General features: G+C 37.7%; 1 protein-coding gene across 1 annotated transcript; it reads right to left on the bottom strand.

Annotated features, from left to right (window-relative positions):
- Positions 1-1,271: 1,271 nt before the first annotated feature.
- RRH (retinal pigment epithelium-derived rhodopsin homolog) lies at positions 1,272-16,246 on the bottom strand. The gene is made up of 7 exons (XM_029235793.1): positions 16,127-16,246; positions 10,912-11,102; positions 9,074-9,173; positions 8,381-8,534; positions 7,287-7,455; positions 3,078-3,256; positions 1,272-1,775 (listed from the first exon to the last, which is right to left on the bottom strand). The coding sequence occupies exons 1-7, from the start codon at positions 16,230-16,232 to the stop codon at positions 1,661-1,663; spliced, it is 1,014 nt and encodes a 337-aa protein (XP_029091626.1). The 5' UTR covers positions 16,233-16,246; the 3' UTR covers positions 1,272-1,660.
- Positions 16,247-17,358: the final 1,112 nt, after the last annotated feature.

Below are 17,358 nucleotides of genomic sequence, written 5' to 3'. Positions count from 1 at the left end.
GATATTTTGATGATGGCCATTCTGACTGGTGCGAGGTGGTACCTCATTGTAGTTTTGATTTGCATTTCTCTAATGATTAGTGATGTTAAGCACCCTTTCATTATTGAGCCTATTTTATAAGATTATTGTTTCTTGCATTACTAAATGTGTGACTGAACCTCTGATAAAAATAATTATGACTAGACAACTTAAAACAATTGACCAAATATATAGTTCTACAATAAGATCAATGACTGTAACAGTGTAACTCTAGATATGGAAAGGGGCAACAAGAAGGAATCAGTTCCTGGACCATAGCAGACTAGTAAGACAGGCGGTCCAGAGGCTTTGGCTACTGCTAACAGGGCCTAGTCCAGTAATAGCACACTGAGTGGCCTATCAACAAAATCCTCACTCGAACTGGGAATGAGCATTCCTAGCACGGTGGGACAAATTGGTCACGAAATGCCTCTCAAACCTTGGTCAAAATCATGACCAAAAAGGAGGGGATTATAAAATAAAGATATTGCCCACTATCCAGTTCTACAAGAATCAAGTCATTAGGCACTGCAGTCACGGACCTACAAGACACCCTGAAAGGAATTCAGGGTGAAGATCAGGACAAGGCACTTCGTTCTCTGGGAAAACTAGCTGAACCAGCCCTCATGGTTAGATATTTTCAGGAGAAAATTTTATGAACCCAGTTTTTTGCATCTTCCCAAACTTAGAAAAGCACTAAAAACATTAACTAAGATATCTATTCCTTGCTATAGCAGTGACCTTCTACTGAGATGTGTACTTGATTGCACTATATACTGGCCTCCCACCTTACCTCTTTGGAACAGTCCTCAGAGCTTTCTGAAAGACTGTCTCTTGGGATATAATCTTGAGGTTGGCTCAAGTAAAATTTTCCATTTCTTTCTTACACTGACTATTGGTTAATTTTTTCATCAATAAAACAAAAGATAGGAAAAAAACACAAACATACAAAAACCCTCACTCTGATTAAACTTAATTCTAGTGCCAAATATATGGAAATACATACACATGAAAATAGTAATTAAAAATGCAGAACACATAATAGTATGCACAGATTATAAACTGCTATATAAAATATATATGTGCATTGACTGATGTGATTTAAAAGCAATAGTGCTTAATATTCATTTGATCATTTTTATTAAGTAGACTGTTAATAAATAATTGCATTAAATTTTTTAAATTGTGAAGTGCTAAAAACGTTTTCCATTCTAGCTGGGAACATCCAACAGCTCATTTCAGTAATTATTTATTAAAGACTATACTTATTATTACTATTAATTTATTCTAACATTAAAATAGCAGTTGCTTCTGATCTAATGGGGAGACCAGGCAAGATACCAGGTACAGCGTAATACATGCCATGATAGGGAGAAAGAGAAGAGGCCTTAATCTCATGTGCCTCTATTCACCAAAGGAGATAAGCAATAAGTTTACATATAAAGAAACAATGAAACATTCCCTACAGTGGCCAGTGCACCAGCAGAAGAACTTATAAACTACACGTGAGAAATCTACAGTCTATTAGGACAATCCTCTATGTCTGCATTTGATTGAAATGGGCTCAGATTTTAAGTGAAATTAAATCATTGAAAAAAAAAAGTAAAGCAAATGTTTTGATAATGTGTGCTTTCCTCTTATTTCAGACTTTTCCAGAAGTCAGTGGGTTTTGGGGTACATCCATTGGTAAGATACTCTCCATGGGCATTGCTTGGTGAGTCTGACATTTGAACATGGCAAGCATTGCCCTCCGGAACCTACAATAAAAAAGGGAAAATCTGGCATTACCCATGAGGACCTGGCACTTTTAGAGTACTCTCAAACATGGCTAAGATGCCACTACTACCAACTGGCATCTCCAGATAAATTTCTGCTTCCAGCTTTAACATCTGCTGTTGAGCCCCTTGGTCAATGTATCAAGCGTATGACACAGTTAAAGACCACTTGTGCACCACTGACTATTAACATTGAAGACACTTAATAAAAACCACTAATTATGTCTAAGAGGGTGCATCTAACGTCATTTGCAAGGAATTATTTACTTGAACTAAGGATGTGTATTTCATGCATTTGTTCTTCTGAGCAAAGGCCAGTCTAAATTAAGAGGAGCTTGAGAATGCCTGACCTTTCCTAAAGAACTACCAAGAGACTCTGAATTTAAAATGTGTTCTTTATGCTTCTTATGCAGTCTGCTTCTTAAAAGTTTTTATGTTTCTTCATATATCTGTGGCTAAAGTTGCTTTCCTAACATGTGCATAAATAAATAAGTGTAATAGAAGCAGCATTGGCATTCCAGGATCAAATTACTTCACCTCTACTGAGATTTTTCTGGTCAAATATTTAAGCACAGTAGATTGGTTCATCCCAATCTACTGTAGATTGGTTCATCTACTGTTACATCTTTAAGCAGTAACAGGAAATGAAGTAGTGTAAGCTTCACTGACGAGGCAGGAAAGAAATCCTTGCTCAGAGGCTCAACAAAGGGGGAAGGGGAAGATTCTCAACTATTCTGAGTGACTACACACTCCTGAAGCCCTTTATGTTAGCACTGAATTTTTCCTTGCGTTTGAATGATATGTCTTCCTCCTAGTAAATATACAACTATGCTACCCACTTAGGGAGTCCAACTGGCCTTGCTTTGTCCATTTTCCAGTAACAGAACTACTCTCTTCTTTGCAAAACCAATTCCACGTATTTTAAACGGGGTAACCATGTGATCCAAGCTGAGCTCACCATTGACCATCCAGGGCCACTTCTGCCAGAAAGCCATGTGAGACGAAATTCACATTTGGGAATGCTTAGCTTGTGGAACTTGGGTCTTGAGTTACCTGTGATTATCTCGCCTCTGTGTGGGAAGAGCCTGTCACAGAACTGGAGCCCTAGACATTTAAGGTCCTAAATGCTTCTCAGGTTGCATGAACCAAATAACTTTTACATTCATCTGAAGTGAGTTTCTGTCACTTACCTCCCCAAAAGTTTTAGAAAATTATCCATTGACTTTTTAACATTCTTTCTGTATATGCTTTTTTTAGTTGAGAAGCATTTTAGACATAACTTACTTTTTATTAGCAATCACATAAATACAGGGATTGTAGAATGTAGAAGATTTTGCAAACAGTGGAGCTAGGATGGCCACTGAGGGAGGAATCTTCTTTGGGTCACCAAAAGAAGCCCATAAGCACACGATGGAATAAGGGGACCACGCCACCAGAAACATGAGTATCATTATCACAGACATCTGTAAAAGAAATCAATATTCGCCAAACCCAATATCTAAAATATCAAAATAATTAATATATCTTAAACTGCATGAAAAATTATCTGGATTGGAACTTGAATAAATGTATGTTGTTGAAGACACAGAGGAAAAACTGAATTTTTCCCCTCATACTTTGCTACTGTGCTTGAGGTCATCTATGATAACAAGAGCTTGTGAAATGGACAGACTGGTGCACGAATGTAAAGAATGCCCGCTTTCTTTTGGTGAGCCAGGGAGAATACAAAAGCTGGCCTGGATGACAGGCAGAAGGACCCACTCCTGGCCCACTTGGAGTAACTGTGCTATAGGGGCTGCTGGTGTTGCGCTTTCTCTTCCTCACGCTCATCTGCTAATCTAAAAAACAACTTTCTAACTTTCTAAACTCAATGTGAAAAAAAAAAAGTCCTCTATTGAGCTCACTGAATTCTCATACAGGCCATTCGAGCTTGGTATATAATAAATCACATATAATACGTACAGTGCAGATAATTTTGTAAAGGAGCCACCATTATATTTTGTTTGAATGAAAAATTATAATTACATTGCTCCCTCCTGATTGCCCACTAAAACGATAGAAAAGGTTTAAAAAGACATAAACGCATAAGGTCTGAGAACCACAGATTAGACCGCTTTGTAAAAGTTAAAACTGAATAACCATTAGACAAGTGGCATATTACTTATCAGACCTGAGAATGATTTTTTAAAAAATTTTTTTTAATTTTAAAGAGCCAGGAATGAGGGAAAATCAGGTACAGATGAATCCACTCCACAGAACTACAGAAAGCCTCAGGAATTGGAGATGACAGTTCTGAATGTGGGGCTGCACTTGGAACCTAAAACACAAAAACTCATTAAAATCTGCAAAAAGAAGCAGTTAGACTTCTGAATCCCCTCTCTGTTCAGCTAGGAAACAGCCCCCTCTCCCCAGAAGAACCCCAAGGGTCAGTGTAAGAGAGGGTAAAGCAGGGAAACTTGAGACTGGGGGACACTGGGCTCAGCTGAGAGCTGGCGTACTGTCCTGAAAAGAGGGGGGCTGCACGCTGTCCCTTCCCTGCACTGAGCCATGAGAATGTGGGTACACAGACTTGTACCTCCTACCCAGAAAGGCAAAAGAATCTTCTCTCCTTGGAAACTGACCAGCCCAGAAGAAAATACCCAGAGGTACAGATCATTAGAAACCCCCCTCTCCAAAGACATATCCCAGTGAAAGAGCACAGCGAGAGCTCACAATCAACTTTTTAGCGCATCACTCTTAAATATGCAGGGACAGTCACTGATCACCAGACATTGAGGAAACACACAAACTGACAGGCAGAGACCAAAACAGTGCAGGAACTCGGGGGGAAAAAAAATATGTGATGAACAGAAGGAAAATGTAAATATATACACAATATCATCACAGAAATGAGAGAAGATACACATGCATTAAACAAGAAGAGGACACTATCAAAAAGAAGTACAGAGTATAAAATAATGCTTCCATCTCATCTATAAAAGTGGAAGCAGAATTTTAAAAATGCAACAGGAAGGTTGAAATGTATGGTCAGCCAGGGTAAGGGTCAGGTAAATAAGGTGAACTGTGCAAGTGCAGGGTCAGATCCTGTCTTTATTTAATATTTTATATTTTGTTCAATGTGGATTTTCTACATAAATTTTGATTTTTTAAAATACTGCACTAACCACTTGATTTTTTGATTACTGAGCTTTTTGGTGCCTGCTTAAATTTTGCACCCCAGGCTTGAGTTGCACTCTCCTCACCCAATCCCAGTCCTGTACATGGTTGAGGAAATCTCTCAGAAAGTAGAAACAGGGACTTCCCTGGCGGTCCAGTGGTTAAGACTTCGCCTTCTAATGCAGGGGGTGTGGGTTCGATCGCTATTTGGTGAGCTAAGATCCCACAGGCCTCCCGGCCAAAAAACCAAAACATAAAACAGAAGGAATATTGTAACAAATTCAATAAAGACTTCAAAAATGGTCCACATCAAAAAAAATTTTTTAAAAAGAAGAAAGTAGAAACAAAAACAAACAAACAGGGGACTTCCCTGGTGGTGCAGTGGTTAAGAATCTGCCTGCCAATGCACGGGACATGGGTTCAAGCCCTGCTCCGGGAAGATCCCACATACCGCAGAGCAACTAAGCCCGTGCGCCACAACTACTGAAGCCCGCACACCTAGAGCCCATGCTCCGCAACAAGAGAAGCCACTGCAATGAGAAGCCTGCACACCACAACAAAGAGTAACCCCTGCTCACCGCAACTAGAGAAAGCCCTCACTCTGCAATGAAGACCCAACACAGCCAAAAATAAATAAATAAAAACAAAACAAAAAACAGAAATAATGCAGGAGAGAATATTTAAGAAAATTAAAAGACAAATCCAGGAGATTAAATACTCAAATAAAAAGAGTTCCAGAAAAAGAGAACAGAGAAAACAAAATGGGAGGTGAAACTCACCAGAGAAATAACACAAGGAAACTCCCAGAAGGGAAGACCTGAGTCTTGACATAGAAAGCATTCACCCAGTACCCAGCACGTGGGTGAATAAAGAGCCACACCAAGGCATATCGGCGTGACATTTCAGAAAACTGGAGACACAGAGAAAATCACAAGCTTCCAGAGAGAACGCAGATCACTGGAATGCTGTCAGCCTTCTCAATAGTGACACCTGAAGCCGAGAGACTACATAGAGTAATGTCTTCAAAATTCTTTGAAAGTCATTTTTCTACTAGAATTTTCTACTAGAATTTTCTACTAGAATTCCGTACCAAGCAAACAATAGGTCAAACATAATCGTAGAATTAAGACATTTTCAGGTATGCAAAATCTTAAACATTTGACTTCCTTGTGACCTTCTCAAGACTCTATTAGAGAATGTGTTACACCAAATGTGAAGGAGTTAACCAAAAAAAAAAGGGAAGACATACAATTCAGAAAACGAGTGATCTGACCTATGAGATAGGCCAAAGGCATTCCCAGCTGGTGACAAAGGAGATGTGGGGATGCTGGCTTCCTAGGTAGTCATCCTAAAGAACAGCCAGTGTAGACTAGGGCAAGAGATCTGGCGGGTGTCAGGAGGGTAGCACCAAGAAAAGGATAAAGTGGACCTAGTCTCTGATGTATCTGAAAATACTAAGAGGAGACTGAAGCTTCTGGTGGAGAGTTTAGAGATGAATTAATGACAGGTACACAGAAGAGTCAGCAAACAAAGCTACAGAGAGAGAGAGAGAGGGAGAGAAGAGAAGGGGAGAGAGATGAACGGAGGAAGAGAAAGAGAAAAGGAATGAATTGTTAACTCCAAAGGGGAAAAAGTTGTATAAAAAAAGAAATATAAATCAGAGTCTTACAGAGATTTTCAATAAATAAAATTTAGATAATCACAATAATGTAAAATTGGCTCTTCATCTAACCAAATATTAACATTTTACTGATAAGATGAGAGATAAACGCTGGTGGGGAGGAGTAGGAATGGTTGGTGGTATAAGAAAAATTTTCTTTGTCTATAGTAGGAAATCAAGAAGTAACAGCAAAGAAAAATACCTAAAACAGGGCTCCCCTGGTGGCGCAGTGGTTAAGAATCCATCTGCCAATGCAGGGGACACGGGTTCGAGCCCTGGTCTGGGAAGATCCCACATGCCGTGGAGCAACTAAGCCCGTGCGCCGCAACTACTGAGCCCGCACGCCTAGAGCTCATGCCTCGCAACAAGAGAAGCCACTGCAATAAGGAGCCCGTGCAATGCAATGAAGAGTAGCCCCTGCTCGCCACAACTAGAGAAAGCCCACGTGCAGCAACAAAGACCCAATGCAGCCAAAAATAAATAAATTTATTTAAAAAATAAAAAAATTACCCAAAACAGCAGATAAGCACATCATTTAGAAATACGGAGGCCAACACCAGAAAAAAGAGCCAGAGAGTAAGAATCGGGAGTTGGGGAGAGGTGACTGCAGGGGCCAAGGAACCATGTCCATGTAAAAGCTTGATTACAAAACCTTTTTAAGGATTTTAATGTCTTACCTTTGTTACATCTACCTGATCTGACCAATCTCTGTTGAGATACTCAGTGCAGTTACTAGTAGCATGATGTTTAATGGATCGAGTGACATGGTAATAGCAGTAAAACATCATTATCAAGGGCACAATAAAATTTATCGCAACAACCATCATGGTGTAAGAAACAAAAGATCTGAAAGTAAGAAAAGGAAATAATTAAATCATGACATTAAATCACTACTCATTTAATATACTAAATAGAGTAAGGGAAACAGGATAATTATCAGAAATAATACTGGCACTGTCCAGCAGTCATTATATTATTAAATAGCTTAGGAAGTGCATTTGACTTTGAGTTCATTTGGACTAGGGGTTGGCAAACTATGACCTGTGGGCCAAATCCAGCCTGTCGCCTGTCTTTGTAAATAAAATTTTACTGGAACCACATTCATCACATACAGTCTAGGGCTGCTATCACAGGCAGAGTTGAATAGTTGCAATGGAGACAGTCTTGCCTGTAAAGCCTAAAATATTTATTTTTTGACCTTGCACTAAATCTAAAAAGTTTTAGATTTAGTTTGAGAGTTAGAAATTTTCTATTTGCTTTTCTTCATAATCTTTCATTTCCTTTAATAAACTAAATTACCCCCTTTTCCCTGGAAAATATAGGAAAGCATCACTGATGAGCAAGCAAATCCTTGCAGTGACTGTGCTTTTGCTGCATAATTCTCAGGAGATGCTTTATCACCAGATCATCTAGAAAAGAAAGCCTGGACTTTTGCCAGATCTGCACACTGTCTAGCTCCACTAACACTCCTTTTCCCCGTCAGGTCCTACCTCTAAGGTGCGGATATTGGAAGGATTCTCTGTTTTGCCTTTGCTGCCAGAAGATAGAGGAAGAAACAGAGCAGGGGACAAGGGGAGCTGGATGGCCTTTCCTTGAAAATAAGCATAATTCACTTTTCTCAATTCATCTCTGCTGTAATCATATCATCTATACCAAGGAAGATATTTGTCATCTCTGCATGAGAAACATTTGATCTGACCTTAAATTTGAAATGGTGAGAAAATGTCTACACTAGAAGCATTTGATTATAAAGTGTAAACATGTCTCTTACACATCATTTTTCCGCCAGTTTATGGTACAGGTGGCCCGAGTAGGATCTGGGGCATAACTAGCCCACCCAACAATAGGCATCAAAGCCCAAAAGAGGCCATTGAACCAGGCCCCCAGAATCATGCTGATGTAAGTGTTGGTGGTCATTCTTCTTCCTATTAACAAACATATGGAACATCAAAGTCATTTCCCAATGATGTGATTCATATCTTCATTTTGTTTTAACTGATTATTCAAAGTTGTCATCAAATAGATTCTTCACAGAGCACTTTAGTTCACACAAAGCCTATCTACATGAATTCACATTCTGAAAAAAAAAAATGACATTTAAGCTGAAACCTGAATGATAAAATGATCAGTCAGAGGATAGAAATGGAGAAACACTAGGGAAATAGCATTTACAAAGACCCCAAAGTGGGAAAGGGTTTGGCTAGTACCCCAAAGTGAGAGGACCCCAGACCACACTGGAAAGGTAGCCAGGGGCCAGAATGCATGGGACCTTGGAGGCTGTGTTATGAAATTTGGGTTTTATTCTAGGTATAATAGAAAATCACTGAAACTTTCAGTCAAGGATTATCAGAGAAATATGACTGACCATGCTGCAAGCCATACATTTACATTTTGAAGTGAATGTGTATCGAGCAGTACTTAGACAAAAATGGGTTCATTGAGAAAGCTGAGAAAAGTGCTGTACCTGCATCAGGACAGCAGATGGTCAGGTATCGATCCACAGCCACAACTGTGAGCAATCCAATACTTGCCATTCCAAAAAAGATATTCAATCCAGCATAAATCTGAAGATTAAAATTGGAAAGATTCCACCATTCTACACATCCTCCCAAGAGACATTTACACTTTTATCCCATTGCTAAAATATATTTTAAATACACTGAGAGTTTTTTTTTGTTGTTTTTTTTTGTTTTTTTTGCGGTACGCGGGCCTCTCACTGTTGTGGCCTCTACCCATTGCGGAGCGCAGGCTCAGCGGCCATGGCTCACAGGCCCAGCCGCTCCGCGGCATGTGGGATCTTCCCGGACCGGGGCACGAACCCGTGTCCCCTGCATCGGCAGGCGACTCTCAACCACTGCGCCACCAGCGAAGCCCACTGAGAGTTTTTTATTTTACTAATTTTAAAATATATCATCTATTGTCAAATTATAAGTGGTTTAATAAAGGCATTTACAGAAAATGTTTTGAGACTTCATTAATTAAAATAAACTTTTTAAAAAATGTTAAGGCTTAAAGTAAAACTTCTATACATACTCTGTGGAGTGCAAAAACAAACCATAAATTAAGTGCAATGCATATAACCAACAAAAGACTGCTATTCAGAAGACAGACAATTCAACAGGGGGAAAAGACAAACAGAAAAATGGGCTATTAACACAAGAGGAAACCTGCATGTTTATGACATAAGATGTACAATCACATTAAATCTTGAAAGAAATGCTAATTATAAGATACTATTTTATATCCATCAAAATGCTACAAATTCCAAAGTCTGACAACCCCAAGTGTTGGAGAAAATGTGGAGTAACAGAAGTTCTAGCAACTGGCACAACCATTTTGGAGAGAAATTTGTCCACATCTGATAAAACTGAAGATAAACATTATCTACAACCAAACCATTCCTTTCCTAGTAATGTATCTAAACTCTCACACATTGCAGAAAAAGACATGTATGAGAACAATTTATTGAAGCCTTGTTTGTGGTTTAAAAAAATTGGAAACAGGGAATTCTCTGGTAGTCCAGTGGTTAGGACTCGGTGCTTTCACTGATGGGGCCTGGGTTCCATCCCTGGTCGGGGAACTAAGATCCCACAAGCCAAGCCACACGGGGCAGCCAAAGAAAAAAAGAAAAAAATTTAAAAAACCCCAAACAACCTGAAGCACATATTGCAAAACATTAAGGTTTGACAAAACTGGTTGGTCCACACATGGGTATTCCCTACTCTCTACTCTTTTCATTTTATTCTCTATAGTTTTAGAGCTTAAAATAGCTAACTGTTTTTAAAAATTAGGCCAAAAGTCATTAATGCAAATTAATATTAATTTATTTTCTTGTCAGTAAAAATCATCGTAGATATATTCACCAGCAATTCTCTTGGAGAACTTTCCATAGAAAAAAATCAGCAACATGTAGTTTAACTACATTACTTAGATATTATGACACAGTCATTATTTTATTGTTTCAAATGAAAGCAGAGTATTTCTTTTTGAATTTGCAATATGCAAGTTTTTATTTGAATATGCAAATGTTCACTTTTCTTCTCTAGTTGACTGCTAATTTTTTGTTAGTTTTTTCCTTTGAGTTGGGGAAATTTTGAAAATATAATGATGGCGACTGATTTCATTTCTCTTATTAAAGAATATATTTCCCAGTCACTCCTGAAGCCATTTTTATTAAGAGCACCATATCTATTATCCTACATAATCGTATTGGATTGAAACCCTTGGGATTTTTTAAAGACATTTAAATGTACATTTTCTTAATCTACTTTATTTTGCTTTGATTCTAAAGATCTCCAATACCTGACATCCTGCATATCCAAACTTCCAACTTCCATGCAGATCTGAAGCAGCAGACATGGGGTAGCCAATGCTACTGACCCCTATATCAGTAACAGCCAAGTTAATGATAATTGCATTTGTGGGTGTCCGAAGCTCCTTGTACTTAATGAAGATGCCGAGAACTATTATGTTGCTGAGAACACTTATCATACCTGTGAACATAAACAAAAAAATCACACATTTTGTTTAATCTGAATGTGTAAAAGTAGAATCAAATTAAATATTTAAGCTCCTTCAAAAATATAGCAAATCCATTTTGGTTCGTTTATTTGAAGAGCTTCAGCTATTCTTCAAGCTAGTTGTAATATCTTCACAGCCCTTTTGTAAAAAATATAAAAATTAAAGCACAAAGAATCTACCAATTGCATAAACCAGCACTGAAGACTGGTGTTAATGTCATCACTATTGATCACTCTGTCCTTGAGGTTATTCCCTTGCATGTCATGATACCACCACCACTGATTTTTAGAATATACATATGATCATGCAATCTCCTTTGGCAGCTTAATTTTCTCATCCTCCTTCCTGAAGCCTGAGGCTCTCCTTTCTCTATAGTTTCTCAAGCCTCAGCTATCATTCTATCCTAACAGTGCTTCTGTCACTTTCCATCCCTGAAATATGCTCCAGTCCCGCATCCCTTTTCATACAATTCATTGCCATTAAACATTTATTAAGCATCTACAGTATGTAAGATCATATGACTGTTTCAATATCACTTGAAACTCAACATGTTCAAATCTAAATTCTTCATTACACACACACACACACACACACACACACACACACCTATAGAAGAATGCACACTGCAAGGTTTGGCTATCCAGAGAGGAAGTCGGACTGGCTTTCAGGTCCACTGAGAAGCCTCACAGGCCATATCACCCTAGTCAAGTCTCCACAGCCTGGGATCTGACTCCTAGACCTGCAGGTCCAGAAACTCAATGTTGTCAGTGCCCCAGAATTGGGGATTCAGGTAGACTGATGACTGAACTTCTTAATCTGAATGCCAGTGTTTTCATTTACAACAAGAAATATTGTTGAGTGGACTGGATGTGCATGTCAGCCTGTTTAACACTCCCTACATGCAACAAAGGATGCACACATTTCCCATAAGCCAGATGTGGGCCATATTAGGTCCTAACAGCTGAGAGAGGCTAGAGCTATTACCAGATTCCTAGGGGGAAAAGGAGGGGTAAGGAACAAAAAGCATAGAGTGGTGTTCACCATCATGAACAGAACTCTAGTGATCAGCTCCAGCTATTGCCAGAGAGAGGGAAGGCTTCCAAGCACCCAACACCCAAATGTAGGAAGAACTTCTATTATATCTTGGCACCTTGGTCAAAACTTCCATTCAAAATCCTGTTGTACTAATCTTCCGGATTCCTGTTCTTTCCTCCTGCATGCTGCTGGCAGAATAAACTTTCTACAACACAGAATTAACCAAGGCTCTTCTCAAAACCTCCAACACACCCCAACGTCTGCGTGATAAAGTCCACATGTCCCAGCCTGGTATTCCAGGCTCTTTGCCTCAATCTGTTTTTACCCTCTCTAAGCAAATTTTCACACTTGTCAAACAAGCCCTCCATCTAATTATTTATCAAATGCACCAGGCTTGTGGTAAATTTCGACTTTCATTTCTCCCACTTGGAACACGCTACTCCTTTCCTCTACCTTTCCAAATGCTACCCTTCAAAACTCTGTTCAAGGCCAATTCTGCCCCAAAGACTTGTCCTCTGCATAGTATCCTCTCTTCTCTAAATTCTCAAAGTACTTGTTTATATTATACTTTATCTTATGTGATGCTATATTATTTAATTCATATATGCCTAGTCTTCCTGTGTAGATTTTAGGCTTCTAATCATTTCTATGTTGTATATATGATATATAGATTTATTTAATAAACAGACAACTAAAACTCATATTGCTTAAGGTCTATTATTCCTGCAAGCATAATTAAGGCACAATGATATCAAATTTGATGATTCTCTGGCTCAATATTTTTGCATCTAGTATTGTAGCTCCAAAAATTTTAGTGAATTGAAGAGTCTTTCTGGGCTAGTTACAGATTTGATGATTTTTAAGTCAGATAAAAACGCAGTGCAGTAAATTGTTGCCTACCAAATATGCAACCAGAATAAAGTAATTGTGCTTTGGGGGCGGTTTTAGATATAACAGGGAGAATGAGGTAAACAATTTAGCCCTTTTTCTATTTTCTCTGCAGCTGTCTCAAGCACTCTGCTTTATTTCCTATCTGTAGGTGTTTTCTAATGAGTAGACAATAGATCATTTAGTAGTTAGGTCTATGTTCAGTTAATTTCCCCTTGGCTTCTGTGGCTCTCCTCCAATCTCTTTGGCAGATCCTTCTTAATCTACTTCCTGGCCTTTCTTTCTTCATCTCTACCTTATTAAATATATGCATTGTCCAAGTTTCTGTCCTGGACCTTCTTTCTTTTCACATTCAATATACACTCAGTGATTTCACACAGATCCAAGGCTATATGCTGTTACTTTCCAGATCAATCTCATAAAATTCAAACTCATGTGCGCAGCTTTTTACGGGACTTCTCTCAAACGGAACCCAGAGATTTTCTCTCTTGACCCAAACATGTTCTTCCCCAGATGTGCTCCCATCTTGATGAATAGCTTCACCATCTATCCAGTGGCCCAAAAGAGAAACCTAGATGTCATCTTTGATGCTCCCTCACCTTCTCCCCCAGTCTCCACATCCAACCATCAATTCTAACTTCTAGCTCTTGAATGTGTCTATCTCCAATGCTACTACTTCCTCCTCAGAAGTCTTTTAAATCTTAATCACACAGGGGCCACCTACCTGGTCTCTTAGCCACCACTACAGCACATTTCTAAAATACAAATTGGATCATGACATTCAGTGATTCCCCTATCGCCTTTACGGCTTAGGTCTTTCATTAGCTGGTACACAGCCATCCTCTCAGCCTAGTGTCTCTCACGCTTCATCCTACAAGTCACCCGTAATGAATCTATTTCAGATCCTTAATTTGCCATGCCCTCTTCCTCCCCAGCATTAACTGGAGAAAGGGAGAGTGCTCAAGTTGGTAACGTTTGTAAGAGCTACAATCTGAGAGAAATATTAAACTAAAAATTAAATTTAAAATGAAAAATCTAAATAGGCTCTTGGTAAAAGTAACAAATGAAATAAATGCTTTGACTAAATTCTTTTCCTTACGGTTTTGGTTTCGATTTGGACATTTAAGTGAGTTTTGTTAAAGGGAAAGATTGGGGGGCCCAAAGAACAATAAACGTTTGAACAAAAGCATAAAGAAGTTAGATATGCTCCCTTCAGTTCATCTACTAAAAACACAAACAAACAACACGTACTCATAGTATTGATAAAACTGATCCTTGTGGTTATACCTGAGGGTTCTAGAGTCGAAATACCTGAGTTCAAATCCTGGCATAGCTACTTAGTAGATGTGTGTTGGGAAAGTTATTTAAACTCTTTATCTGTAAACAGGGAAAATAAAATTTGCTTACTGAATTAGCATTAAGGATGAATTATTCTGTACATGTAAATATTTAGAACAGCGCTTGGTATATACCAAGTATTCCAATAATAGCATTAGTAGTGGTAGCAGTAGTAGTAGTGGTGGTGGTGGTGGTTGGAGTAGTAGTAGCAGTAGTAATAGTAATTCTAGTAGAAGTCATCATTGTCGTCATAGTAAGATTACTATTACTATTACTATTACTGTTACTGTTACTGTTACAGGGGTAAGAACCAGCAATATTTTCTTAACAGGAAAATTTCTTTGCATGCTTCTTTTGTAACCAGATCAAAAAAGATAGCTTTTCTTGGTCATCTACCAAAAACTAACTAAACCAAAAGTTTGTATACAAAGTACTTCTATGTAATTGTGATAAGGAGCTTATCTCTTTAAGTAGCATATTGTTTTCTCCTTTCTGTTGCAACATCAAAAAACAAAAAATCAAAAAGAAAACTTATCCAATGCTTATCATACAGAGGTATTCAAATGAAAAAGTTAGCTGAGGAACCACATTTTCTATCACAGAAGTAATACTCTGAATTATGGGGAAACTAAGCAATTATAAAGAATAAACTGGGTACAGTAGGATTTGTTATGTTTTTACTCTACTTTTGAATATATTTGAAAATTTTCATAAGTCAATCCAAAAAATAATAGAGTTACTTCTAAAACTCATTTTACTAAGCATAAAGTTGAAAATGAAGTGACTGCTAAGCATGAAATTAATACCACAATTCAACCTATACATATAAAAGGTAATCAGAGAACTTCTATTGTCAATTTCCTCATCCTTTTTTTTCAGCCAACGTCTTTATCTTAATCCAATATATGCATCAATGAGTGTGTGTATGTGGGGAGAAAGAAACATTTGTCCAACATATACTGTATATATCATTTAGGTATATTTGTGCATTATTTAATTTTACTCTTCAAAACAATTGTGACAGTAGCTTATTCTTATCCCCATTTTACAGATATGAAAATGGAAGAACAAAAAACTTGCTCACTGTTACAAAGATACTAAAAAATGAAAACCAAAGCTCAGTTTTCCAATACAGCATTCGAAAATGAGCTCAATTTACAAACTCTGTCCTCAGTGACAATACACTCTGCTCTCTCTTTTTACGACTTTAATTTTCTTTCCAGGATCTTTCGATCTTAACTAGATTCCACCACCAAGGACAAAACTACAGAAAGTATGTATGAGAATAGTAAATGCTATAAAAATACATCTTTGCCATGGTGCACACTATTCCCCAATAAAAACTTAATTTGACAATGTAATAACCAAACATATGGATAATTACTCATTTTATAAAAAACTTTTCTCAGCCCCATTTCACAGCTCTCACTGCCTATCAAAATTCAAAATAACTTGTTATATTAACCACCATTAACAATGTTTCCATTTATTCTTTCACCTACATTCTCTTTTTGATCTTTACAGCCAGGAAGTAGAGCAAGTATTATCATCCTTATTTATCACATGAGCACCCCAACTGAGAAAGGATAAGTGACTTCTCAAGGCTGGCCAACAATATAGAACTTGAAACATTAACTCTGAACCCATGCTTTTTCTACTACCTTATGCTGAAAACCTCTGCTTTTCTTCACTTATTCAAAAACAAAATAACTGTTAATGGAATAAACATCCATACCTGCCGTAATCAAGTAAGCTGCAACAATATTGTGTTCAGTCTGTGAAAAGGTCGAGCCGTCTTCATTCTTAGAGTCTGAACTGTTGCCTAAATTATTCCTTAGCATCTTGGAGGGAAGATATCAAGATAGCCTTCATAATGGGCCTTCAATATCTATGAAATGTTTCAAAAGCCACCTAGAGAAGAATTTTCAGAACCAATCATTTCCACTTAAAGACCTCAAAGAAGGGCCTTTTCATAGAGGCCCTCCCTTAACAAATTTAATTGGGCTAATTCCCAGAACAAGGGAAAAGCTTATTAGCAAAATAAACAGAAATAACAAGCAACACACATTTTAACCAATTAGGGCATCAGCTTTATATCCAAGGAGATTATCAAGTGCACACATCCCATTTAAACAATAAACAAACTCAGAAAATCAGATCAGGACCTGGCCTAACTGATTTCTGCTGGAAATCAGTTTCAAAATTAAGAGCCAGACTTACTCCTCTAAAACTATTCAGATTAAGGTCCCTGTTTTCTGTTTGACCCTTTCAAGTTTTCCATTTCAATTCTTTTTGTTTTTTCCATAACAATTTAAATCATTAGAGATAAGTAAAGAAGTAATCTCCCCCATCCTTCCAAATTTTACTTCCCTAATGGTAATAATATTGTTCGGTGTATATTCTGCTTTTCTTTGCTTATAGAAACATATACTTATACAACTGTTTGAGGTTTCTTCCACTTTTTTTTTCATTCTTTTCAAAAAATGGGGAGCTATGTATATATAAAATCATTCTGTAATTTGTTTTCCCCAAAAGCCATACCATAAATTCCAGGTCAGTAAAGCATGAATATAGCATGATCTACTTCACAATTCACCTCAGTTCATTTACCCTACACTTTGATATGCACAAGTAGTTAATCTGGTAATAATCATAGCATGCACCAGCAAAGTATCTAGACTCAATAATTCATCTTGTAAAGTACTGGGCACTTCTAATATTCTGGATTATATTGTTATAACTCCAAAAGTGGGTAACATAAGTGGGTGACAATCTAATATGAACATTTATTGTTAGAATAATATATGCCTATACCTTTTTTCCTCATATTCTTTATGCCATGTAATATTATAAAAATCTGATTCTTCTCAATACTGAATTTCTAAAAATCAGTAACTTTACAGAAATGCTAGATGCACCAAAGTTAACAGTGTAAGCATGTAACAGAACCACTAGAGGGCTATATTT

Source organism: Monodon monoceros, unplaced genomic scaffold, assembly GCF_005190385.1.
Source record: "Monodon monoceros isolate NGI ecotype Baffin Bay Population unplaced genomic scaffold, NGI_Narwhal_1 Super_Scaffold_20, whole genome shotgun sequence".
NCBI lineage: Eukaryota > Metazoa > Chordata > Mammalia > Artiodactyla > Monodontidae > Monodon > Monodon monoceros.
This window is presented reverse-complemented; position numbering and strand designations above follow the sequence as displayed.

Bases quoted from the DNA above. Each gene is read 5' to 3' on its own strand.
- RRH (XM_029235793.1), bottom strand. From the start codon at position 16,232: ATGCTAAGGAATAATTTAGGCAACAGTTCAGACTCTAAGAATGAAGAC. The intron at 8,535-9,073 runs GTACAGCACTTT...GTTTGTTAATAG, and splicing joins CATCTGCTGTCCTGATGCAG to GAAGAAGAATGACCACCAAC. The intron at 3,257-7,286 runs GTAAGACATTAA...TTTCTTTTACAG, and splicing joins ATCAGGTAGATGTAACAAAG to ATGTCTGTGATAATGATACT.